Genomic DNA, 26,702 nt, shown 5'->3' on the forward strand with positions numbered 1-26,702 from the left:
GGCATTTATCCACAGGATACAGGTGTGCTGTTTCGAAGGGACACATACACCCCCATGTTTATAGCAGCACTATCAACAATAGCCAAAGTATGGAAGGAGCCCAAATGTCCATCGATGGATGGACGGATAAAGATGTGGTGTGTGTGTGTGTGTGTGTGTGTGTGTGTGTGTGTGTACACACGTATACAATGGAGTATTACTTGGCAGTCAAAAAGAACGACATCTTGCCATTTGCAACTACGTGGATGGAACTAGAGGGTATTACGCTAAGTGAAATTAGTCAGAGAAAGACAAAAATCATATGACTTCACTCATATGAAGACTTTAAGAGACAAAACAGATGAACATAAGGGAAGGGAAACAAAAATAATATAAAAACAGGGAGGGGGACAAAACAGAAGAAACTCAAATATGAAGAATAAACTGAGGGTTACTGGAGGGGTTGTGGGAGGGAGGATGGGCTAAATGGGTAAGGGGCACTAAGGAATCTACTCCTGAAATCACTGTTGCACTACATGCTAACTAATTTGGATGTAAATTTTAAGAAATAAGATTTTAAAAAGTTAAATTAAATTTAAAAAATTAAAAAAAAAAAAACTATAGCATTCCAGTAACCTTTATGCATAAGGAAGAATGACAGCTATAACAAGATTTCTTAAACTGGAAAGACCCTAGGAATCTTATAAAATCACCCACTGAGTTTCTGGGAGAAATTAAATGTACCCACTTTAGATTAATATATGTGTTAATGAAGACTTAAAGCATCTTATTTTATATACAGCATCACATACTACCTGAATTTTAAGTGCTCTCTATAAACTTAAGATTTTTGCAAACCTAGTTTTCTCTGACTAAAGTCTGGCCCACCAGAAGAAGTCAGTACCTATTACAGCATGTAATTCTAACTATGGATGTGCCTGAAATTCAGATCACTCAAAGAATTCAACCTGACTAAAAGAACAACCTTAGAAATCTAAAGATTCCATTATTCGTAAGCTAAAACCAGGGGTAAGAAGGGAATGTAAGAACTGAAAAACAAAACAAACAACCCATGATAAAAACAGCAGTTCTAATCACTAAGAATGCAACCACAAAAAAAAAAAAAAAAAAAAAAAAAAAAAAAAAGGAGGGGTGGGAATCAAGCTATTCACAGGACACAACCTTTGCTTTCTAGTCAAAGTTTTTTGAAGATTTTAACTTTCTCAGCTCAACCTTTCTATGTCAAAGTTAAAATCAATACTTAAGGGGAGCCTGGGTGGCTCAGTGGATTAAATGTCAGATTCTTGATTTTGATTCTCGATCTCAGTTTGTGGGTTTGAGCCCTGCGTCAGGCTCCACACTGACAGTGTGGACCCTGCTTAGGATTCTCTCTCTGACCCTCCCCGCCCTTTCTCTCTCACGTGTAAGCACACTCTCTCACAAAATGAAGAAACTTAAAAAAAAAAAAAAAAAAAGCAGTTAAATCATTCTTGGAGCACCTGGGTGGCTCAGTAGGTTGAGCATCCGACTTCTGCTCAGGTCATGATCTCACACTTTGTGGGTTCAAGCCCCCCATCAAACTCTGTGCTGACAGCTTAGAGTCTGGAGCCTGCTTTGGATTCTGTGTCTCCCTCTCTCTCTGCCCCTCCCCTGCTCACAATCTGTCTCCCTCAAAAAATAAAATAAAACGTAAAAAGAAAAAAAAATTAAACCAATGTTTAACCTTTTTGTGCCCTGGAATGCTTTGATGGTCTGGTGATACCTATAAATCCTTTCTCAGAATAGTATTATTGAAATTAAAATACACGGAACAATAAAGAAAACCGATTATATTGAAATACAGTATCAAAATATTTTTATTTCTTAAGTGTTTATTTTGAGGGCAAGCGGGGGAGGGACAGAATCCCAAGGAAAAGAGAGAGAATCCCAAACAGGCTCTGCACTGTTAGCAGAGGACGTGGGGCTCCATCTCACAAACCTTGAGATCATGACCTGAGCTGAAAGACTCGGACACTTAACCAAATGAGCCACCCAGGTGCCCCTATTAAAATATTTATATATATAATTCTATTCATAAAAAAAAAAATCAGAGGACAAAGGTGATATTAACATATACCAAAAGACAACGTTATCAGCAAAATTCACACAGCAAGAAACTGTACAGAACAATCAACCTGGTTAGCAACAAATAAAGTTGTAAGTAGAGAACCAAATTAAAACCTATTAGGGGCACCTGAATGGCTCAGTAGGTTAAGCATCTGACTTCAGCTCAAGTCACAATCTCACGGTCTATGAGTTGGAGCTCTGCATCAGGCTCTGTGCTGACAGCCCAGAAACCGGAGCCTGCTTCAGATTCTGTGTCTCCCTGTCTGCCACTCCTCTGCTCACACACTCTCTCTCTCAAAAAATAAAAATAAAAACAAAACCTATAGATTAGCAGGGCACCTGGGTAGCTCAGTCAGTTAATTGAACTGCTCTTGGTTTTGCTCAGGTCACGATCTCACAGTTGGTGAGTTCGAGCCCTGAGTTGAGCTCTGTGCTGACAGCTTGAAGACTGCTTTGGATTCTCGCTCCCTCTCTCTCTGCCTTCTCCCCTGCTTGTGCGCATGCTATCTCAAAAAATAAATATTAAAAATAATAAACCTACAGATTAGGGACACCTGGGTGATTCACTCGGTTGATCACCTGACTCTTGATTTGACTTCTTTTTTGATTTCTCTAAATCGTTTTTTCAATGTTTGTTTATTTATTTATTTATTTGGGGGGAGAGGGGGGCAGTGAGGAAGGGAGACAGAATCCCAAGCAGGCTCTGCACTGTCAGCACAGAGCCAGATGTGGGGCTCAAACCCACAAACCGCAAGATCATGACCTGAGCCGAAATCAAGAGTCAGCTGCCTAACCAACTGAGCCACCCAGGTGCCCCTTGATTTTGGCTCATGATCCCAGGGCCATGGGACTGAGCCTCAAGTTGGGCTCTGCTCTGAGCACAGAGCCTGCTTGGGATTCATTCTCTCTCTCCCTCCCCCTCCTACTCTGGCCCTCTCCCCACTCATGTTCTCTCTCTCTAAAATAAAATTTAAAAATTAAACATTAAAAAACCTATGGATTAAAAGACTTCAATTATCAAAATGTTCATTAATAAGTAAATAAACAGGGGTGCCTAGGTGGCTCAGTCGGTTAAGCATGAGACTCTTGATTTTGGCTCAGGTCATATTCCCACGGTTTGTAGGTTCGAGCCCCACGTCAGGGTCTGCACTGACAGTATGGAGACTACTTATGATTCTATCTCCCTCTCTCTCTCTGCACCCCCCCCCCAACTCTCTCTCAAAATAAATAAACTTTAAAAAAATAAGTAAACAAACTGTGGTATCATGACTACGATGGTAGTGGTTGTTACAACAAGCCTACATTTCTCAAAATTCAACAAGCTCTACATTTAAAATAGGTACTGTAAATTAAGCCTCAATAAAAAAAAATTGTAGGGGCGGGGCAGGTGCCTGGGTAGCTCACTCAGTTGAGCATCCAACTTCAGCTAAGGTCATGATCTCACAGTTCATGGGTTTGCGCCCTGTGTTAGGCTCTGTGCTGACAGCTCGGAGCCTGGATCCTGCTTCGGATTCTGTGTCTCCCTCTCTCTCTGCTCTTCCCCTGCTCGTGCTCTCTCTCTCTCTCAAAAATAAATAAAAATTTTTCATAAAAATTTTTATGAAAAAAAATTTTTAATAAAAAATTTTTTGTTTAATTTGAAAGAGAGGGAGAGAAAGAGAGCACAAGCAGAGGAGAGCAGCAGAGGAAGAGGGAGAATTCCTAGCAGGCTCCATGCTCAGTGTGGAGCAGGACACAGGCTTGATCCCATGACCATGGGATCATGAACCTGAGTCAAAATCAAGAGTCAGATGCTCAACCAATTGAGCCACCTAGGCACCCCCTCAATACAACTTTTTAAAGTTTATTTATTAAAGTACTCTCTATGTCCAATGTAGGGCTTGAACTTATAACTCTGATATCAGGAGTCACATGCTCCACCAACTGAACCAGCCAGGTGCTCCTTCCCCCCTTTTAAATTTTTTAAATAAAAATTTTAAAAATTACATATTGCCAATTATAATTTGTGTACCTTATATAGAAACTGAGTTTTGTTTGTTTTTTTTTTTAATTTTTTTTTAATGTTTATTTATTTTTGACAGAGAGAGAGACAGAGCATGAGCAGGGGAGGGGCAGAGAAAGAGGGAGACACAGAATTGAAAGCAGGCTCCAGGCTCTGAGCTGACAGCACAGAGCCCGACACGGGGCTTGAACTCATGGACCGAGAGATCATGACCTGAGCTGAAGTTGGATGCTCAACCGACTGAGCCACCCAAGTGCCCCAGCAACTGAGTTTTTAAAAAAAGATTCTTAAAAGAATTACAAACGTGAATACTGACTGGGTATTTGAAATAGGAGGGGCGCCTGGGTGGCTCAGTCGGTTAAACGTCCGACTTCAGCTCAGGTCATGATCTCGCGGTCTGTGAGTTCGAGCCCCACGTCGGGCTCTGTGCTGACAGCTCAGAGCCTGGAGCTGTTTCAGATTCTGTGTCTCCCTCTCTCTCTGACCCTCCCCTGTTCATGTTCTGTCTCTATCCGTCTAAATAAACGTTAAAAAAAAAAAAAAGAAAAAAAAAAAGGAATACAGATCTTCAAACATTCCTTATCTCCTAGACATAAATACTGAAATATTTTGGATAAAGTAAGATGTCTGGAATCTACTTCAAAATAATACAAACTCCACCATTCCCTTGTGCCAAAGAATAAGGGTCTTAACTCATTAAGGAACCCTTTGGATGGGGACCAAGAGTATCAAGAGGGAGAAGAAAAATAAAGCTGAGTGCAGCCACCATGGACAACAGTATGAAGGTTCCTCAAAACATTAAAAACAGAATTACCATATGATCCAGCAATTCCACTTCTGGGTATTTATCCAGAGAAAATGAAAACACTAATTTGAAAAGATATGTGCATCCCCATGTTCACTGCAGCATAATTTACAACAGCCAACACATGGAAACAACCTAAGTATCCATGGACTAAAGAACAGATACGGAAGAGGTAGTGCATACATACACGATAGAGTACTATACAGCCATAAAAAGAGGGAAATCTTGCTATTTGAAACAATGTGGATAGATCTTAAGGGCATTACACTAAATGAACTAAGTCAGAGAAAGAGAAATAACGTGATCTCATTTATATGTAGAATCTTAAAAACAACAATAAAAAACACAAACTCATAGATACAGAGAACAGATTAGTGGTGGGGGGAATGAGCAGAAGGGTGAATTGAAAGGGGGTCAAAAGGTACAAACTTGTAGTTAGAAAATAGTCGTGGGGCTGTATTAAGACTCTGTTAAGCACGAAACTCTTGATTTCGGTTCAGGTCATCATCTCACAGTTATTGAGTTCGAACCCTGCGCCAGGCTCTGCGCTGACCATGCAGAGCATACTTAGGATTCTGTCTCACTCTCTCTCTCCCCCCTAAAATAATTAAACACTTTAAGAAAAGTAAAATAAAATCTTCAAAATAAAGAGTCCTCATCAGAAGAAAAAAATTTTTTTGTAATTATGTATAGTGACAGGGGTTAACTAGACTTATATGGTGGTCATACTGAAGTATATACAAGTACCAAGTCATTATGTTACATAACATAATTAGTTTCAAATATACATCAATTATAATTCAATTTTTTAAAAAATGCTAAAGTCCATAGGTTTGGAGGAAGGTAGGGCCAAGGCAAATTTTGCTGAGATACCACACAAAGTGAGTAACTAACAACAAAATAAATAAATGAAGCACTGATAATTCCTAATATTATTCCCAACAAGCTCCTTTCTCACTATCCCCTCTTCTATGTGACCTAGCATATAATAAAGCCCAGACTGATCCAGTGATTAACTTCATCTCACAAAGTCAGTGGTAGAACTAGAACCAAAACTAAAATTTTAAGAGTGGGATAGTTCTAAATGGGTTTTAACCAGAGAGGCAGGTAAATTTACTCATCCACAAGTTGTCTCCTATGAGAGAAAAAATTGAGGGCAAAAACATTCAAGTCATTTCCAGTCCTACCTTCCTTTTGTTTCCTTGTCCCTCATCCCCAAATGTTGGTTTTCCAAAGAAATGTGCCTAGAGGTGGCATCTGGATATGTGCTACACTGAGAATATAACTGGGCAAATAAGTAAATATACTGAGAGGAATTGGAGACAGGTTTCTGTCTAAGAAAAAATTTACGGAGTGCCTGGGTGGCTCAGTGGGTTAACCATCCGACTTCTGCTCAGGTCATGATCTTGCGGTTTGTGAATTTGACCCCCATGTTGGGCTCTGTGCTGACAGCTCGGAGCCTGCTTTGGATTCTGTGTCTCCCTCTCTCTCTGCCCTTCCCCCGCTCATGCTCTGTCTCTCTCAAAAATAAATAAACATTGTTTAAAAATTTACAAACTTGGAAATGGGAGGTTAGAAAGAATCCTTGTGTATTGGAGCACGTGAATATTTTTAACAATGTGACCCTGAGATACAGATATGGCACATACATGAAAATGTGTGTACACACACACACAGAGGTATATACACACAACACACATCTTAGCTTTGTAGCCAAGGGTAAACTGAGCATCCAGATCTTGGTTTCTCAATACCATCCTACACTAAAAAATACCCAGGACTTCTTGAGGAAATGGTTGATTACAGGATTGGGGCAAGGAAAGTACATGGTAAGTCTTTGTTGTACCTACAATAAATGCTCAAAAGAGTAATGGGAAGATATCAAAAGGACACAGTAGCCTGTTTGAAGGAGCTTGCACTGGCCAAATCTAGAACAATTTGGGTATCAAATAAACCCTGGACTAAAATTCAACTGAAAAAAAAAAAAAAAAAGAAAGAAACAAATCGTGAGTATTATATACACATGTAAAGTTTGTGTCTACAGAAGACTAAATATAGAAGCAATCACAGCAGTATATAATAAAGGCAAGACTTATCATTAGATACTAAGGCTAGTGGCTATAGGCTTGATAATGGAACAAAGACTATCTGCATAATAGTGCAATATCTCCCCATAAAATGCTAATCAAATACAAAGGGGGAAATAGTAAAAACTAAAACTTGACTAGGTGAGCAAAGTTAAACTATCACCAGTGGTGGGATGGATCCATATCGTCTGTCTCCTTATAGGTTACTGTGAGAAGGGCACAGAATCATTTGTGGTATTCTTGCCAAAAATGCATGACATGATCTGGTCAGGAGGATATACTGGCTAGACTCAGGCGGAGGGTCATTCTGCAGAATGAAAGATCCATGCTACGTAAGACTACCAGGCACATGAAAACTAGGGTAAGACTGGGGTCCATAGGTGGCTTAGTCAGATAAGCATCTGACTTCTGCTCAGGTCATGATTTCAGTGGCATGGGGCTCTGATCCTCTGTCCCCCTCTCTGCCCCTCCCCTGCTCATGTCTGGTCTCAAAAATAAACAAACATTAAAAAAAAAGAAAGAGAAGTTAATGGAGTAAATGTATCAAAATGCTAACAATTGGGGAATTTGGGTGAAAGGGGTGTGGGAATTCCTTGCACCATTCATGAACTATTTCAAAATAAATTATAAATGGAAAAAAATAACACTGGTAGGAAAGAATTGGATCTAAGTGTGGACAGGCCTTCATTCTGATGTATCAAATGCCATCTTTTCAAAGAGACCTTACTTACTCCCCCCACCAACATGGCCCTCCATCCCCTCCTTTGCTTTATTTTTCTTCATAAGGCAGGACAAGCCACGATTGACGGTTGTTGGGGCTGAATGAGGAGTACGTGGGATTCATTTACTATTTTTCTATTTTTGTATATGTTCAAATTTCTCCAAAGTATAACTTTTACACATAAATTAGTAATGTATATGCATCTTTATTAATGCATTAAAGTACCTAGCAGCAGGTCTAATTGCTACTTTAGTTTCCAAATCGTGATAAGCATAAATGATTCACACAGAAATGGGGAAGTGAAAAGGAATGTGTGCAACAAATGTAAGGTGAAATATGAAAACACTTGATTTGTGTTGGTGAAACCACAGGTACTATTCATACTACCATGTTGATAATACCATGATACTATTTTCTTGAAGAAAGTGATAAGCAATGTAAGTATTTCCCATTGAATGTTCCCACAAATATTCCTTAACTCTAAGAACCGGAGCAATTCTTTATATAATAAAAAATCTTTTTTTTTTTTTAATGTTTATTTTTGAGAGAGAGAGAGAGAGAGAGCGAGCGAGCAAGCACAAGCCGGGGTGGGGCAGAAACACAGAGGGAGACACAGAATCTGAAACAGGCTCCAGGCTCTGAGTTGTCAACACAGAACATGAAGTGGGGCTCGAACTGATGGAGCATAAGACCATGACCTGAGCTGAAGTCAGATGCTTAACTGATTGAGCCACCCAGGTGCCCCTATAATAAAAATCTTTAACTGTGCTAAATTTCAATTCATCTCTATACTCAAGATGAACTCCTTAAACACAAAAATTCACTAAATTTAAGTCAGGAAAGAGATATTCCTTTGTGGGTTTTTTAGATGTTTACCATTTTCAATTTAGCAGACACAGACATAATGTAGGGGGGAAAAACCTGAATATTATAATACTCTAGAATTATACCGAGATCATTTTTTTATGGCAAAGCGTATTTCCACACACTGAAAACCAATTAGATAGTACACAAAAATTATATGGTTTCTAATAAAATACTTAAACATTCTAACTGGTTTCCACAACAGAGTATGCTATTTTCACTCACAATATGAGTAGCTCTAAGGCAAATAATAATAAGTAAAAATAAAGTAAGTAAGGAAGGTAAGAAATTTACAGAAAAATACTACTTTGTTTTGTCTCCTTGTTCAGCAGACTAATATATATGTCAGTTTCAAGGGCTTGCACATTTATTTCAAATCATCCAATAAGGAAATTCAGGAGCCCAATTTCAATAAATATATACACTGAAGGAATGTGCAGACTACAATGCTTACTCTAAATGCTGTGGACTAGTTAACTACAGCTCAAACACTAGATTTTTTTAAAGTAACAGAGAAATACACCATCTCCAATTGGATATACTAGTTTTCAAGAACTACTGCAAACTTTTAAATTTTAGCAAAATTTCAAACGAGAAGGTGAGACTTAGAAGACTATTTGGAAAAACTTTCACATTACCACTATCTTTATAACTTGTATATAAATTTTCCCAAAGCATGAGTGCTCACAGGATTAAAAGTGTCTCATAAATCAAGCCTGAATTCGCTTCATGAGCATACCAAACAGTACAATGCCTGAGCAATCACCAGTCTACAAGAAAGGTAGTTGGAAAAAGGTGCCCTCTACACAAGTCAAACACCACCATTCTTCCGGGCACTGAGCCCTGTTTTCCTCTAATCTGCCAGAGACATTCTACTCAGGAAGTAAAAAAACAACATTTCAAGCATTCTATGTGATTTTTTAATGCTATTTCTCAAGATAACTGATTTTTTTATTTTTAAAACGTACAAAAGCCCATCATGAAAACAGATTATCAAAATTATAACATTCAAAATCAGAGATGTTTCTACATAGAAACTGGCTAGGCTCTAAAAAAGAAACGACGTAGCAATGATGTAAGGCTAGGGTGAGTCAAATCTGTTTTAAGTCTAAAAATATATCTAGTTATAGAATACTAAAGAAATGGAAACTCTTCCACTATATTTTTATTGTGTCCCAAAAGTAAAGATATCCAGATACACGTAACACATAACATACATTCCAGAGATTTAAGCTCAGAAAACCACTGAAAGAAGACCTTTGAAATTAGCAAAACCAAAATACATTTTTAAATAGGTCTCATTCTTGGACAAATTTTTTACATAAGCTGCTACCCTGCTCTATATCTGCACAATCTTTAACGTATTCTCAGTAACTGGACATGGGAAGAACCTGAATATGCAATTTACTTATTATCTACAAATAAGATATAAAGAATTTTAGATTCTTTAAAAGGCTCTATTCGTTTGTTCATTCTAATTCAGGGAATCATCTTTGCATACACCTCTCTTACAACTAAAAGACAGCAACCAATTGTTGTGTAACTCCTCCCTTCCCCCCTTCCACCCAGCTAACATACAAAGGAAAGGACTTTCTCTATTGTGCAAATTCAGTCCCTGCAATAGATCTTTGTTAACTAAAATCTGATTCAGAAATAGTCCTCATTTAATTTTTTTCAACCAGCATATTAAAAGCTGTAAAGATAATGAACACAACAAATGTGTTCTTATTGCAAGAGGGTAAAGCCAAATTTTGAAAATGCCCTGATTACACTTTAAAGATTTAGTCATTCTTTAGTATGGAAGAAAAAAAGCCAGATCAGCATCCTTCTCTCAATCTATTTTTCACCAAAAACACTGATCAAAATGTAAATAATAAAAAAAAATTTTTGGTTCTGACCCTTCCCCCACTCCCCCCCCCCCCCCCCCCCCCCCCCCCGCCAAGTACCTCTAAACTGCCAGCTCCCTAAACTAACTGGCTTAATCTTAAAAAAAAAAAAAAAAAAAAAAAAAATTACTACAAAAGCCTAATCAGTGTTACAAGAATAATCATTTTGAAAACGTTTTATATAATGTATTCCCAGTATACACCTCTTAATCCTGTAAAACACTTATCAGTTAATGTAATTAGCTGGGGAAAGGGAAAAAGCTGGTAAAAGGCATTGTAGGGTTTCTCGCATTTTGATTTCTAGAAAACACCAGAAGTGAGTATCCTTAAATTTCCTTGCAGAGCTGTCATTCTGGTACAACTACCTTTTTATCCCTTTTACTTAAATTACTCAAATTTCATTTTCCTCCCGGTAGCAATCACATATTTTACAAAACATGTTTTACAACAGGGATAAAACGCTTTGAATTCCTCCAAACAGGGTCCATTTAGCTCCACAGCTGGAGAAGCAAAAACATTTCTTGCACATGTTTAAGAATAAACAAGAAACCAAAAATGGAGATTACCTGTCAGTAGGAAGTGGGAGAATGGGAACTGGGAATCCCGAGGTCAGGGGTGAAGGGAAAATTTTTCTCTATAAATCTTTTAGTCTTTAAACCCATAAGAATGCAATGCCTATTTAAAGAAGAACGTTTGTTTAAAGTTTTTAAATATCGCTTTTAAAATAATGGAGTTTGGTGGACACACGGTCTGCTTAGTTTTAAAATAATCTGCTTTTATCAGCAGCATCTGCTTTTGCTCTGCAATAGGTGAGATACTCCTTTAAACGCAGTCGCGAGCACTGTGCCGGCTAAGCCCTCTTGAATACAGTAACGTTCCTCCAGACCTCGGCTTTCGAAGGCAGCTCGCATCCTCCGCCCCCTCCTCCCTCGGCGCATTCTGAGATCTGCTCGGCTGATTCCCACATAAAGTGGGTCCTGGCCGCCATTTTAGAAAGTCATTCACACAAGCCGGACCGCAGCACCAACCACTTAAAAACCTCCCCAAACTCCCCTGCACGATTTCCTCTTTCCTTTCCCTAACCCCTCATCTTGAGAGGGGTCAAACTCCCTGCAAGAGGCATGCAATGTCTCTGGAATGTGCATAACGCGAAATGACACGTCTGGCCACAGAACACTGAGGAGCAAAGCGAATGCTGCAATGCACGTGTCTGCACGTCGGCACAGACGAATTTCCCAGGCAGAGACCCACAGACAAAGTCCACCAGGGGTTAAAAGTGACCACATCTAAGTGGTTCTTCCACTCCAATAATCTGCACCTCCAAGATTTTCCCACTAAAGCAGCGAAGATACTGGGGCTGCGGGTGGGGGTGATGGGTGGAGCAGCGCCAGGCAGAGAAAGTTCCCATCTGCCTCCCAACTGAGCCCAAGGTCTCGATCCCCTTTATCACAATGGACAGAGGTGAGTTTCTGCTCCCTGCCTCGCCCTGCCTGGTTTCTCAGCACAACGTAGTAAACACCGGGAGAGTCCCTGGAAGCGCGCCTCCCCCAGCCCTGCCTAGGACAGCGCTAGCAGGTTATGAATGGCCTCACTATTGCCGGCTCCTTTTCACACGCGGACACGCGCAGACGCGCGCTCCAGCGGTGAAGATTTAATACCCCAGTAACAGCAACCACCAACAGAATCAATGATCCTCCATTTAAAAGACAGAGTGGAGCGCGGCTGCCTCTGCTTCCATTTCCTTATCCAAGCAGCTCAAGAGCAAGCGACGCAATCTATTTTTCCCATGGTGACTCACTAATAAGGGCGCTCCACAATTTCCTTCACTCACTAGATAGTAAGGGGAATTAAGAGGAAACCAAACTTAAAATCTTTGAGGATTGTGAATATCGGAAAATACAGTAATTTTCAAAGGCAGTCACAGATTTGCTACAGTCCTTCTCATTTTGCACCGAGCCTAAGTAAACCGTCACTTTCAGCATTTGATGCCGAGGACTCTATCCGTTACGGTACACGTATATTTCACAAAGAAAGCAAGCGCCTAAATACTACCGTAGAAGAAAGACGGATCAAAAAACAACACGGATTCCTATACTTCACACACAAAACGTATTCTGGGAAGTTTAAAAAAGCAGCTACGTGTTCTAATCTTAAAAGACTCGCTTTTTCCTAAGCACCGAGGAAAGAACTCTGGGTGGGAGGGAGTCTCTTTTACAGGCGGCCCCTACGCGCTAACCCGGCGCGGCCCCGGAGGCAGAGAGCCTGAGGCTGTCGGGCTCCGACGCGAACTGGGTACCGTCCTACCTGAGGTGGGCCTTCCCCGGCAAGCCCTCGGTCCCCACCGTCCTCCTCGCCCAGGGACCCCAGACGGCTGAGAGCGGCCAGGAAGGCGAAGGAGCCAAAACAGGCGCACCAACTTATTTTCAGACACCATCCTCTCTAGCCAACCCCGCAAAAAGAAAAAAAAAAGGGGGGGGGGGGGGGGAACCACAGAAAAGAAAAAAATGCGCGCTTGCTATTTCCCTTTAGTTTCTAGATCTGGAAGTCCGTGGTGAGAGGCGCCTGGAACCTCGTAGTGTCTCCCCAGTTCTGAGATGCACCTACACCACCTACCAAGACTTCTGCCTGGGTCGAACCTCTGCTCTCACACCAACCCCTCTGTAGGTCAGACATCTCCGTCAGCCCGCAAGGCGAGGAGCGGGAGCTGCTGCGGGACTCCGGCGTTGGCCGCGCCGGGGTGGGGGTCCCTAGTAGGCAGGGGTCCGGGGCGGCGGCGCGCAAGGATGCGACCGCACCGCCGCCCGGCGCCGGCTCCGGGGAGGCCGGGCGACAGCCTCGTCCCGGCTAGGTAAGGAGAGGGCGGCAATGGGGCCGCGCCGCCGAGGCCCAGGCCCAACGCCGCGACGCGGGCCGAGCGGCGACCAGACAGCCGCGCGCTCCTCGCACCCGTCCGTGGGTCTGGCCCGGGTCCCCTCAGCAGTTCCGCGCACGGGGAGGGGCCGGCAACGGGCCGGACGGGCAAGCGGCGCCTGAGGAGAAAGCGCGGCCCCGGGCCGCGTGTCACTCACCGTTTGAAATGCTCGATGATCTTCTCTTCCCGCACATTCTCCGGTAAGTTGCCCACCCAGAGGTGCCTGGTTTCCCGGACCATGCTGGGCGGTGTGCCGGCGACCGCTGGTGCGGGTTCTCCCTCGCCGGCTTCGTACGAGCCCGTCAGCGCCGGGAGGCGGGCGCCGGGGCGGCGGCGGCGGCGGCTGCGGCGGTGGCGTCGGCAGCGGCGGCGGCTCCTCCGGCTCCCCCCCGTGCAGAGACCATCCCTCTCCCCCAGGTTCTGACTCTCGGGCCTCGCAGCTCCGCTCTGCCGCCACCACACACCCGAAGCCGACCCTCGCGCTCCGGCGGCGCATGCGCCCGGGCGGCGGCGGCGGCGGCGGCGGCGGGCGGGGGAGCGGGGAGGAGGGGCGAGCGGGACCCGGGCGGCAGCGACTACGACGAAGCTGGCGCTGTGGCAGCCGGACGCTTCCCACCGGCGCGCGCGGCCCGCCTCCCTCGCCGCGGGCGCGCGCGCGTCCGCCCTCCCGCCGAGGCCGAGGCGCCGAGTTCCTCCCAGCCGGCGCGCAGGCGCGCGGGGGAGGGAGGGACACGGGGTCGGGAAGGAACGCTCGCGCGCCGGGTCCCGGTGCGCAGGCGCGCAGTCGCGCGAGGAGCCGGCCGCGGGGCGGGCGCTCAGTCAGGCTTGGGGCTCTGCGCGTGCGGGGGCAGAGACGGCCTCCGGCCCCTCGAGCAGGGGTTCCAGGCGCCGGTCTGGAGGAAGAAGAGAGAGAAAGGGGGTTGGTTTTGATAGGGCTGCGTGTCAAAGCGGCTGCCAGTGCCCCTCCTAGGAGAAGCCAAGACTTCTTCCCCTGCTCACCCTTCGGCCAGGAGCTGGCGGTTTCCGGGCAGTTGGATCCCCGCCTGCTTGGGAAAGTGTCAGAACAGGGCCGCCCTTCTCTCTGCCCAGCGAAGCAGTGACAGCTTCAAAAACCCATTCCTCTCAAGAATCATTAGCTTGTAACGTTAAGCAACTTTATTTTATATAAGATTGCGAAACCTTTTGCAAGCTCTCCTAGCTGGTCGTTACAGGATACCAGGAATAGAACTGAAATGAGAAGGCTACGTATCTAATATTGTATAAAGGATTCATATAGAGATTTACTGTAATTTAACATTTAAGCATAGAAATGGATCAGACCTCTGGCCTTTCCAGGCCTAAAGGCCTTTAAAGACCACAGTAGAACTTTTATATCAAGACCAGTTTGCAACCCTGGAGAAAACCCACAAAATTAAGGCAATTGTACTGAGTCCAGAAAAATGGAATTGTTTAAATTTTCTTTTCCATTTTTTATCTACAAAAATAACGTTATCAGAGGCGTGGAGCTTCAAGTACATACCAGATTGTAAATATTTGGTCTCATTCACTGTCTCCTTAAATAGGAGCCAACTTACCACCAAACTATGCTGTTTTGAATCGAAAAATATGGTCACCATAATCAATGGCACTAATACCCGGATCAGCTGTGCATAGTTTCTTTCGTTCCCACAGACAGTAATGCTCCCAAGTAGTTTTGTTGTTGTTTGCCACATAGTCTAACGTAAGTTTCTTAATGATTGTCAGACTTAGAGTCACATCAACTGTCTTGTATTTGGTTTAATAATGGTCTATACTAAATAAATAAACTTGATCTCAGCAGGTCTGATGAATTGAGATAATCTCTCCTCTTTTTAGGACATTCAAAAGTCTAAGCAAGCCCCCACTTTAAACAGTTGCAACAATTACAGTACAAGATGTGCTAGCTCAGGAGCTAACTTTACCATCCATTTGAAATGATTTTTGGAATTTTGGCAAGTTACTTCTCAAACTTCTAGATTCTAAGGTAATTTAACTGGTTTTTATGCTATTTTCCTAGCTTATGTTTACACGTTTTCTATTTCAACTTTTTTTTTTTTTTTTTTACTGTTTGGGAACTTCAGTAAGTCAGAAACAGAAAGAGGTGGTGGCAAAGAGTTAGAAACAGAAAAGCCCTACCCTAATAGTGGCACTCATTCATAATTTAGTTAAGGTATTAGTGCCACCCCAGAAGTTCATCTTGTATTCATGCAAATCAGTCATTAAATGAAATGGAAATGTGTGTTCTTGAAAATATTCTGGAATTGATTTCTCAGTAAAAGCAAATCAAACCACATTCAGATGTAGGATAAGTCATTTACATTTGGCCATTTCTCTGTCACATCAACTATCACATAAGGAGTGTCAGGCCAGCACACTATTAACCTAAACCCCTGAACTATATAGCCCTGTATATACAGATGCAGTTAGCGTTGAACTAAAATGCATGTTTCCATGAAGCATGAATTTCAATATAAGCAACCACAATTTGAAACACATTTTAAAAATATGATGTAAATGATTTATTTAAATCCTGATAGGCTATGAATTAGCTGAAACTTCTTGGGAAAGACCAAAGTGTCATCATGAAGAACAGAAGAGATTCAGCTCAACTGCATTAAGAGGGGCAACTAACAAAGACAAGGATTCAGAAAATAGGGTCTTGCACTTAGAGAAGGGGATATCTCACCTTGAATGCAGACTTCAGTTAAAATCATGCTGAAGAAAAATTCAAGGGCTGAAAAAAAAAAGGGGGCTTTTAGATGCAAAATCAGGAGAGACTAATTAGAGTAATTATTAAATACGGTATCCATCTAGGACTCCCACAAAATAAAAGGATAAACTAGAACAAAATAAGAACCAGTTAAGATGTTTTATACTACTTTCTGCACGGCACAAGAATTAGGGGACATTAAGTGAAAATTAAAGCAACATGTTTACCAACTAATATTTTTTTTAACATAACGCAAATTGTTAAGCAAAATTGAATTAAATTCTCCCAAAGACCTTTACAGATCACAGAGTGTCAAAAAGATTAGGAACAAATGTCAAATTAAGAGAGTATCAGTTCTCGTTTTGCCAGAGATTTACCAAACTGAGAAACAGTCTCTCTCTAACAAGATTAAGGCTATAGCAAAATCCCATCAAATGTCATTTGATACCACCTTATACTCAGGATCTCTTGAGGTGTTAGTCAGAATACCTGTTGGGCACCAAAAATAGCAACCCAAGTATTCATGTGAGTTTCCTGGGCTTTTAAAAATCTGATGTGTATTTCTAAAAAGAGAATTCAGTTTATAAAACGTGAACATACATCAATAGATATATAGATTAATGAATAAAACAAATTTCAATTCTTATCTGTTCAAATTCTTAATGTGCTCCTTTGATGCCTATATATATATATATATGTATATATATATATACACACCATATATGTGTATATATAGTATATATATGTAGTATTTATATATATTGGATATATACATAGTATATATATAGTATATATGCATATAGTGTATGTATGTGTATATATATATATATATATACTACATATATAGTGTATATACATACATATAGCAATTTAGGTAGGAAGTCTGTCCATCTTTGTTAAAGTTAATAGTTGCAGGTTAAAAATATTGCCCATATTCCTTACTGATTCTTTCAGCATAACACTGCTTGACCATGAATTGAAAAACACTGAAGAAAAAAACATTGATGGTATGAATGAGAGACCTTAATGTATAATGGAATAACCCTTGGATTAAGAGTTAAAAATTCCAGTTCCAATTTTGTCACTGGCTATATGACCTAGGCAATTCAATTAAATCCTCAAAAGTCTCAATATCCGTATCTGCAAAATGAAAATAAAAAATATGCTTTCTCTACCAAAAATGGTTGTTAGAGGGGCACCTGGGTGGCTCAGTCGGTTAAGCGGCCGACTTCAGCTCAGGTCCTGATCTCGCGGTCCGTGAGTTCAAGCCCCGCGTCGGGCTCTGTGCTGACAGCTCAGAGCCTGGAGACTGTTTCAGATTGTGTCTCCCTCTCTCTGACCCTCCCCCGTTCATGCTCTGTCTCTCTCTGTCTCCAAAATAAATAAACGTTAAAAAAAAAAGTTAAAAAAAAAAAATGGTTGCTAGAAGTATCAAAGAAGATAACATATGTAAAAGAATTTGGAAGAAACACACCATCAAAATATCAAATACTAATAAGTTGACCACTAATTTCATATTTACATCAAAAATAAGCATCAGTTGGGGCGCCTGGGTGGCTCAGTCGGTTGAGCGTCCGACTTCGGCTCAGGTCACGATCTCACGGCTGGTGAGTTCGAGCCCCGTGTCAGGCTCTGTGCTGACAGCTCAAGAGCCTGGAGCCTGCTTCTGCTTCTGTGTCTCCCTCTCTCTCTGCTCCTAACCCACTCACATTCTGTCTCTGTCTCTCTCAAAAATAAATAAACATTAAGAAAAAAAATTTTTAATAAAAAAAAATAAGCATCAGTTGAAAGAACATACTATTACCAATTTTCACAGTTATAGCCAAGTCCTATAGTCAAATCAAAATGCACTAATTGCATATTAAGTGCGCAGTTTCTGGGTTTTGTGGGTTTTTGCTGACTTTTTCTATTGCAAATCTCTTAATAACAACAAAACTGGTAAGTGCATGCCCTTTGCACAGCCCCAAATCAAGTATTTGATTTTTTTTCAGTGCCTTTCATTTTTATTGGCAATGTATCAGGAAACACTGGGAAAGCTTTTCTCTGTTTCTGTCCTTGTTACAAAATATTTACAAAAGCAGAATTTCTTCATAAGCATTTATCTTTGTATGTTTTCAATAGCAAGGCAACCCACTCTGTTATTCTAGTTTTTAAATTATTTTAACAATAATTGATGCTCACTGAAAAAGATCAAAAGGAGGTTGTGATCTCTCCTTTCATCTATGATAAGTGGATAGTGAAGTGAATATCCTCATTTAAGTATTACAGATAATTCAGAAAGGTAACATTAAAGCAGAGCCATTTGCAAAGGGAAATTAAAATAGATGTTTTTAATCAGGTCTTACTTTCACACTGTGAGGAGCTCCCGCATTTAACATGCTAGATGTGCTCAAAGAGTTCAGTCATGCATAATGGAAGCCCAGTTGGAGAAAGCATCTGAGCCTCAAACTCGGGCTTTGAATGCTACCCCAGCCAATAGAACAGATAAATTAAAATCAACATTTGAGCAGGAGGACAGAATCGTTACCAGATATTTAACAAGATTTTGGTTACAAATCTAGTCCCAAGCAATTAAAACTAAACTATTTCATGACAACACATATACTTAAGATACAAGCGCTTGTTTCTAAAGGCATCATGTAAAAATACATTAACGGGCCCTAAAATGATCAAAGCCTATTTGACAATACAAATTCCTTCTATTATTAGAAACAGTTTTCCAAACAGTAGAAATGAAACAGACAACACTGCTATATTATTCTCAAAGAGTGTTTGACATATTGCTAGTTCTGAGAGTCAACTGGTGAAAGGCAGACTTGTCCATTAACTTATTTTGATATAGCAGGCTCACTCTGGTGGAATTATATATACATAAATTATCAGAACTTCCATCAATTGAACATTAGCCAGCTAGCTCTCTAAATCATTCTTTCAGCAGGCTAACATTTCATCATCTATTTCCCTGTTCAACCCTCCAAGAAAGCTAAATAATTTATCCCACGTTGTTTTTAGTTTTCCAGAAACGAATGTAATGGCTGATATTTTCTTATAAAAAATCAATTCTTATGTTTCTACCATTTCCCAGGAAAGTTGCTAAAAGTAACTTTTTTCCTTCTATGAGGAAATACTGCTAATGTACCTAATATTTACAATTACGAACACGATTTATTAACATTTATGGCATTGGAAAAAATGGACTGGAAGGATATTTTCAAATATATTAATCACAGCTGTGCCTATGTGGTAGAATTTTTTTTTTAATTTTAATTCTACTAAAGTTAACGGCCAGTGTTAGTTTCAGGTGTATAACATAGTGATTCAGCAATTCTATAGGGAGTGCTCGTGATGACAAGCGTACCCTTAATCCCCTTCACCTATTTCACCCATCCCCTCACCCACCTCACCTGAAATTTAAATTTTTAAGAAGTTTTTATTCATCTATATTTTCTTAAAATTTTCTTCTACACCTTCTTCAGTTAACATATACTGCTTTTATAATTAGAAAAAGCTGTAATAAAATGACTTTTCGAAGTCAGCATCTGGGTTACTTCAGTTAAGGGTTTCTCTGAAATGTTGATGCTGGACTCTACTAAATTAACATATTTAACAGATCCCATGTGAACAAAATGTTATTCACTATGTTAATTCTGAGATTTCATTCAACCTTTTAAACCCCTGCTGCTAATCCTCATGGGAGAAAAGACTAACCCTCTTCACTAGAAGTGCTATACTTTAACCAAAACACCTCATGTATTGAAGATTGTAACTTTTAAACATCAGGAAGTCAGCAGAATACAAATCATGCAAATCAAGGCTACTGATTAATTCAAAGACTACTATCAAAGTATAGTTGATGGAATCTCAAAAACAGTAATACCAAATAAAATGTGTTTAGTAACTTGTTATATAGGTTTTGAAATTTTCAGCAGACTCAGGGGATTTCCTGCTCTAGTTTGAAGTAGAAAATTTAGACAAAAAATTATTTATGTACTCATTCAAAATGTTTTGAAAACTGTTTCCATTTCAATTCAATTATTATTGTTTGATAATAATGCCTCTTTAAATCACATCACTGCCTGGAATATTTTGCATTACTCTTCAGGAGGGTAATGATTGCTAATTTTATATAATTCGACATTAGAAACCTTTTGGCTTAAGATAAAACCACACTATTTAAAGACGAGGTAGGACATGATGCCTTTCTGAATTAAATACTGGAATTATTTTTCAGGCTTTAAAAAATTAAATTTCAGTATTTTGATGGAGGCACTCATTGAATTTTTTTCACGTCATATACTACGAGAGTCATGGAAGCCACTTCTTACACTTCCTTTTGGTAAATACTTTGGCTGAAAAGAGAATGCCTCAGGATAACTCTCTTAAAGGATGCTTGATTAAAATGGTCATTAAAATGGTTTCTCTAAGAAAACAGAATCATTAAGAGTCAGAACTAAAGACTTCACTGTATACTGTAGTTAGCTGGCAGAAGGGGCAGGGTGGGATGAACTACTAAAACGGGTCTAGGTTTTCCCCACCACACAAGATGATATAAACACACACCCAAGCATAAACCTTTCACTTAAATTCACTCGAAAGTGGCTTCAAAACGGGGTACTCTTGTGTTTCACAATTTTCAACTTATGTATATATATCGTTCCCCTCAGGATCAGTTTCCAGAGATCCTAATTAGACCCCAATAAGAACTTTGTTTTTATGCCTATTTAAAATTATAAAAGGTACAAATAAATAAATGTAAAAAAGCTTTAAAAAAAATCGGGGGTGCCTGGCTGGTTCGGTGGATAGAGCATGAGCATGCGACCCTTGATCTTGGAGTCTTGAGTTCAAGGCCCAAGTTGGTATAGAGTTTACTTTAAAAAAAATAAAAACATCGTTTAATTACAAAACGTACAAACAAAATCTTCCCCTTATTTAGAGGTGTTGCCCTTACTTCAGGGACTTTGACTTCAAAGACTCTCACTAACCATAATTTGTTAGGATAGACTCTCTAACCGAAATTCTGCGAATTCAAAGGACACTTAATCTGGTCATTTCCAAGCTTCAAATTACAGCCTTGCTAGCAGGGGGAGAATTCTATTGTTTGCTAGTGCCTCAACGCAGCCTCTGGATAGCTTTTCAGATACTAAGAGTTCTGTTAGGAATCTGGCACCAACTCAAAATTCCCACCGGGAAGAAAGATCTTCCTTCCTTAGGACCCACTGCGTGGCTCCGCCCAGAGCCTTGACCTGACCTGACCTCGGACTTTGCGTGGTCAATGGTGCACCCGCACCTGCGGGCAAGTTAGCACTTCCCAACAACTTCAGAGCCAAAATGCGGCTCTCGACCATAAAATGTCTGTCTTTAGGAGCCCCCAAGGTGCCTTCCTCGCGAACAAGCTCCCTCTTTTAAACCTTACATCTACCAGGATCTGAAGGTACGTTACACGCTAAACGAATATAGGAAGGCAATTACTCCACCAGTGAAACGAATGTCCTCCAACAGGGGGCAAGGAAACAAAGCTCAGGACTGGAGACAGCAGACCTCCATGCCCTGCCAAGGGAACCTCACTTAGCCTGCTGGATTTCAGAACAGGGCTGGCATGGGGAGCGGATTACAAGGCAAGATAAAAGAGCTTGGGGGGGGGGGGGGGCGGATTTTAAGAACCCACAACCCTGGCAGTAATTTCCACCACACTTCTAAGGGGAGAGGAAAAGAAAACTAAAACCAAAGGCACCTTGAGAAACACTAAAAGCTGTTACTATGGTTACCACGCGGCGAGCTCAATTCTGCCCAGAGAGACCGAGCAGTACGCCCGGGCCCTTTGTCCGCATCCACGCACCAAGCACAAACCCAGCGGCCAGCCCCACCAAAGGCTTACGTCTGCGACCGAGGGAGGCGTTCCAAATAAAGGACACCTTTATTTTGGTTTAGTGAGCAAGAACTGCAGGCAGCGCCTGAGGGAAGCCGGCGCGGCCACCGCCTTGTCCCTGGGCCAGGGCTGTCCCCGCCCCCTCCCCGTTTGGAAAAGGCTCCACCACACTTGCAGACACCGAATCCGGTCAGGAGCCGGACCAAACATGGCGCAGGCAGGCGTGGAAGGGAACCAACCAGACACAGTCCGAGCTCATCCCTTCGGCACAAAGGGAAGGCTCAGCTCCGGGAAACCCGCGAACAGAATGCTTAACCCCTCAAGACGCTACAGTTTCCCCGAGTGGGAGCTGAGGAAACAGTGAGTAGGACGCAACCGAGTGGCTCAGACGCACTTCATAGCGAAGACGCTACCGCAACCGGCGCGGAGAACACAGCTCGGCGGAGACGACCTGCTGCGCAGGCGCGCGGAGCAACGACGCGAGCGCTTGGGCCCTGCCCCTCCCCCCCGTCTTCTCTCAAAGGCCAGGGGAGTTGCCCCAACGCGCTGGCGCAACGACGGAACGTGGGGGGGGGAGGGGAGGAAAACCTGTTCCCTTCATTGTGAGAGCGAACGGCCCCGCCCCGCACGCGCGCGCGCACGCCCCACTCTCACACTTGCACACGCGCGCGCCGAACTTGCCGCCCAATCCGGCGCGCATGCTCCGGGAGGGAGGCGGCGGCTGAGCCTGCGGCTTTTTGGTGTTTCCCTGAGAAGTTTCTGGAAAGACGGAGCCCAAGGGAAGCTGGGGGATGGGGAGCACAGAGAAGCGACCGTTTGAGAGAAAGAAAGCGAAACATCCAAAACACACCGACACCGCCCAGCTTCCATCCACCACGTCATGGCCGAGGCAAAGCCCAAGGCCACCAAGACCCTCACGCCACGGGGCGGGGGGGGGGGGGGGGGGGGGGGAGAAAGCTTGGGGACTGCAGCAGCCGCTCCTTCCTCTGCCTGTGCCCAGCCCCGAGACTCCTGACCACGGGGAGAAGGGAGAGGGCAAGGGGGGGAGCGATGAAAAATCTAAGACGCTCACTGGAGGTTTGCGTGGAGCGCAAGCCGACATCCGCCCTCTGGAGCTGCCCGTGCACTCGTGGGCCGCCCGTGGCTCTCCTCTGGGTCTCGAGCGTGGGCTCCGCATTGAGATTCTACGCGGCGGCCGAAGTGCTGGTTCGGGAACTCCTTAACCCCTGTTTCCTCAATCTCCCCCTCATTTGGGGGGGGGGGGGGTGTCATTTGGTCCCTCTTCCTGTCTTCACTTTGATGGCCAAGAGCTAAAGCTGCGGGCGTGCAGACACTAGAAAGGGGTGCTCCCTGCCCGCGCCAGCCCGAGGAACGTCTTGGGCGGGCAGGGGTCGCCTGGCTGTTGTGCGACGTTCGGTTCTCTCCAGGTTTTGGCCCCTTAAGTGAGAGCCTCCGGCAGCGGGGCAAGTTTGGAAGCGCAAAGGCGGCGCACGCACAAAGGCGCCGCCTGGTTTGCGGAGTCGAGAAGCGCTCGCCGGAGTGTGGGGCGCGAAGGCGTACCCGTGCCCAGGGAGGATCGCCCCCGACCGCCACCACAAGGAAGCCCGGGCGGGCATTGTCGCGCTTGGGGAGGCGGAGGGGGGGGGGGGAGCGGGGAGAGGCCCGCGGCGCCTTTTATTTCTCCGTCAGCGCCGGCTCGGGACTCGGCGCGGCTGCCATTTTGTGGCGCGGCCGCCATTTCGCGGGGCCGAGGGGGCAGCGGGACGGGGGAGGGGCGCGCGCCGCCGCGGCCGGCGGGGGGCGGGGCTGGCGACGGCGCCCGGGCAGCCCCCAGCAGCGAAGGCGAGCGCGTCCCCTTTGTTCTTCGCCTCTGGGCTGGGGCTCCGCCGCCGTGCCGCAGCGCTGCGGGCGCAGGGCGTGTGCGCTCCCCCCGCCTAGCCGCGGAGGGGCGTGCGCGCAGTCCCAAGTCCCCTCTGCCCTCTGAGCCCTTCCACAGGGAGGCCCGTCACCCCTACCCTCGCTCGGTGAAGGGAGTGCGTTTTATTGGGCCGCGCCCCGAACACCACCGTGGGAAGCCGTAGTTCACCCTGAGAATGGAGGCGCTTTGGGAGCCTCGTGCGGTGGGGGTGGCCGATCGGTTTGGATGCCACTGCCTGGAACCGTAGTGGCGCTCCGCAAATAGAAGAGGGCCGGGCTACGCGAGCTGGGAGACCTGACAAAGGTGCCGAGCGCTAGCGTAACCGAGGGGTCGGGCTCTTTAAAGAAAGAAAAGTGTCTTTGAAGTGCTGTCGGCGGGAGGAGAGCCGAGACGTTGCTGTTCATTGGCCGGCCGCGAGGCACGCACTGCGCAACTAGTTTCTGATAGGTTTTGTGGCCCATTATTTCGATCTGAGCCATAAACTGGAACAATAGATTGGAATATTTTATTTCTGTCTGTTGAGAACATCTTCCGTTTCGCTTCTTTTTTAAGCCCCTTACGAGTATGTAAATAGCAAATTGACTCAATAAAATATTACGAGCCTTCCGGGGTCCTTTGAAATCCTGAAAGAGCTATTGTTTTTCTGATTTCAAGGGAATATTAAAATGTGAATCTTGGCATTTTAATGTTCACTTTGCGGCTGGAATCAACAAAGCCAGGAAATTCAAGAGTAATGCTTCTATATTTGTCTTCCCGTCTTTGCTTTTTGTGCAAGGTATTTTTGTTTAGTGGGTTTGGCTGTTTTGTTGTGTTTTTTCAGTTTTGTTTTTCTTCACAGCAACATGAATTCGTAAGCGAGCCAGCCTTTTCTGGCTCAGGTCCCCATGTCTTTTGGTGTTAACAGCCACAGTAGGATTGATTCCCCCTCCCCTTACTATGTATAATTACGGGGTGGGGGGAGGGGGCTGGTTATCTGTTTCAGTAACAGGGGAGTTAAACCCATAATGATAGGATGGAAAGTTAAAAAAATATATTATCGTTGAGGGAACAGATCAGGATTTGATGGCTTCCAGATGAAAAACATTTTAGGAGTAGCTGTTAGATCCCAAATTTTGTCTCCATTTCAGTATGACTAAAAGCACTGCCTGGAATTTTAATTTCGTATACTCTATCTCAATATTCTGCAAAGCACAATGTGTTTTTTGTGTATTCAGAACTTATGAAATATATTGTTTTTAAAACACTGTCACTTTTTGTTTGTACCACCAAAATTAAGTAGTATGAAACTATTAGCTTTATTGGGAATTAGGACAAAATAAGGCAGACAAAACATGCCTTTAAGAGCTAGGCAGTTGAAATTTATGGAGTGATTACACAGTCCTTTCACTTTGTAGAGCTGTAGAAGGATCTGTTTTAACAATTCTGATTCCTACAATTTGTTTTTATTTATAAAACATGTTATTTCCCACCTTTAACTCTTACACTTAACACGAAAAGCACACCGCCTTTCTGCACAAAATATTTGCAGTTTGTATTTTCTTTAGAGTGGGTGCTATTTAGCACTGTTCACCTGTCCCTTATGACCAGTGCCATACATTTGCAAAACAGTTGAACAGAAATTCAGGAAGCTTCTCTCCCATCCTAATGTTGGTCTCAAAAACATGTTCCAACTTCCTATGCCAAAAAGCTAAACAGTATTAAACAGGTGGGCTTTAAATGTGCAGAGCCAAGTTCAAGTAAGCAGATTCTGAATTACAACAATCTCATGATCTGCCTGCCCTTGGAGTTAAAGTGCTTTGTATGTAGTCCTAGGACTGGTTTCATTTAGTCAAACCACACAGGACTAGAGAATTCCACGATCACCAATCCATTGTTCCTATAGAGTTCTTTCTTTTAAAAAAAATTTTTTTTAACGTTTTATTTATTTTTGAGATAGGGAGAGACAGAGCATGAACAGGGGAGGGTCAGAGAGAGGGAGACACAGAATCGGAAACAGGCTCCAGGCTCTGAGCTGTCAGCACAGAGCCCGACGCGGGGCTCGAACTCACAGACCGCAAGATCGTGACCTGAGCCAAAGTCGGCCGCTTAACCGACTGAGCCACCCAGGTGCCCCTAGAGTTCTTTCTTTTTAAACTGAGCTTCTTAATTTGTACTGTTTTGTGTTCCCTGAAGAAAGATTGGATGTTCACCAGAACCTTTAATTAAACCAAGATTCTTATTTATAGACAGCCAGGGCAGAATCAAAGTGGTATGTGCTAGGCCCTTGGGCTTATTTTTTTTGACGTTTGGTGAAGATTGCAGCTTTTCTAAACAACGTAGAAACACTGAAGATCTCTAGCCATTGTTACAGGAAAGGGCAGTTTTCATGCCAAATTCTAGCATCGGAGGGAATTTAAAACAATAACAGTAATAACCTTTTCCTGGTAAGGATAAATAAGCTCTTCTAGAGACTTTAGTAATATGGGAAGTTCTTCAAAATATTTTGGCAGCAGTGAAGCACTCCCACGTGCTGGAATAGTCTTCCCCTTTGAGGCAAAACTCAGAAATTCAGCACTTCAGAAGTACTGGAGTTCAAAGAACAAATCTTTGCGGCCAACAGTGTTTCTTAGGAAAATAGAAACACGTCTATGAAAATAAAAAAGACCCTGGAACAACCCCACATTTGTCTTGCCAGAGTACAAGATTCCTGGTAATTGTGCAGTTTATATGAAACCTGTAGATTTAACATTTTGGCATCATGGTTTAGATGGCCTGTACAGACAATACATCAAAAAGACTTCTGGGGGCGCCTGGGTGGCTCAGTCGGTTAAACGGCTGACTTTAGCTCAG

General features: G+C 43.1%; 1 protein-coding gene across 2 annotated transcripts in view; it reads right to left on the reverse strand.

Moving 5' to 3' along the window:
* SPEN (spen family transcriptional repressor) overlaps positions 1-13,884 on the reverse strand; it is a 90,275-nt gene extending 76,391 nt beyond the window's left edge. For both annotated transcript variants that reach the window (XM_019461496.2, XM_019461495.2), the window contains exon 1: positions 13,519-13,884. In XM_019461496.2, the coding sequence (XP_019317041.2) occupies positions 13,519-13,601 (83 nt within the window). In that variant the 5' untranslated portion in view covers positions 13,602-13,884. The remainder of the gene's footprint in view (positions 1-13,518) is intronic.
* Positions 13,885-26,702: the final 12,818 nt, after the last annotated feature.

Source organism: Panthera pardus, unplaced genomic scaffold, assembly GCF_024362965.1.
Source record: "Panthera pardus isolate Hobbes unplaced genomic scaffold, ASM2436296v1 HiC_scaffold_11, whole genome shotgun sequence".
NCBI classification, from domain to species: Eukaryota; Metazoa; Chordata; class Mammalia; order Carnivora; family Felidae; genus Panthera; species Panthera pardus.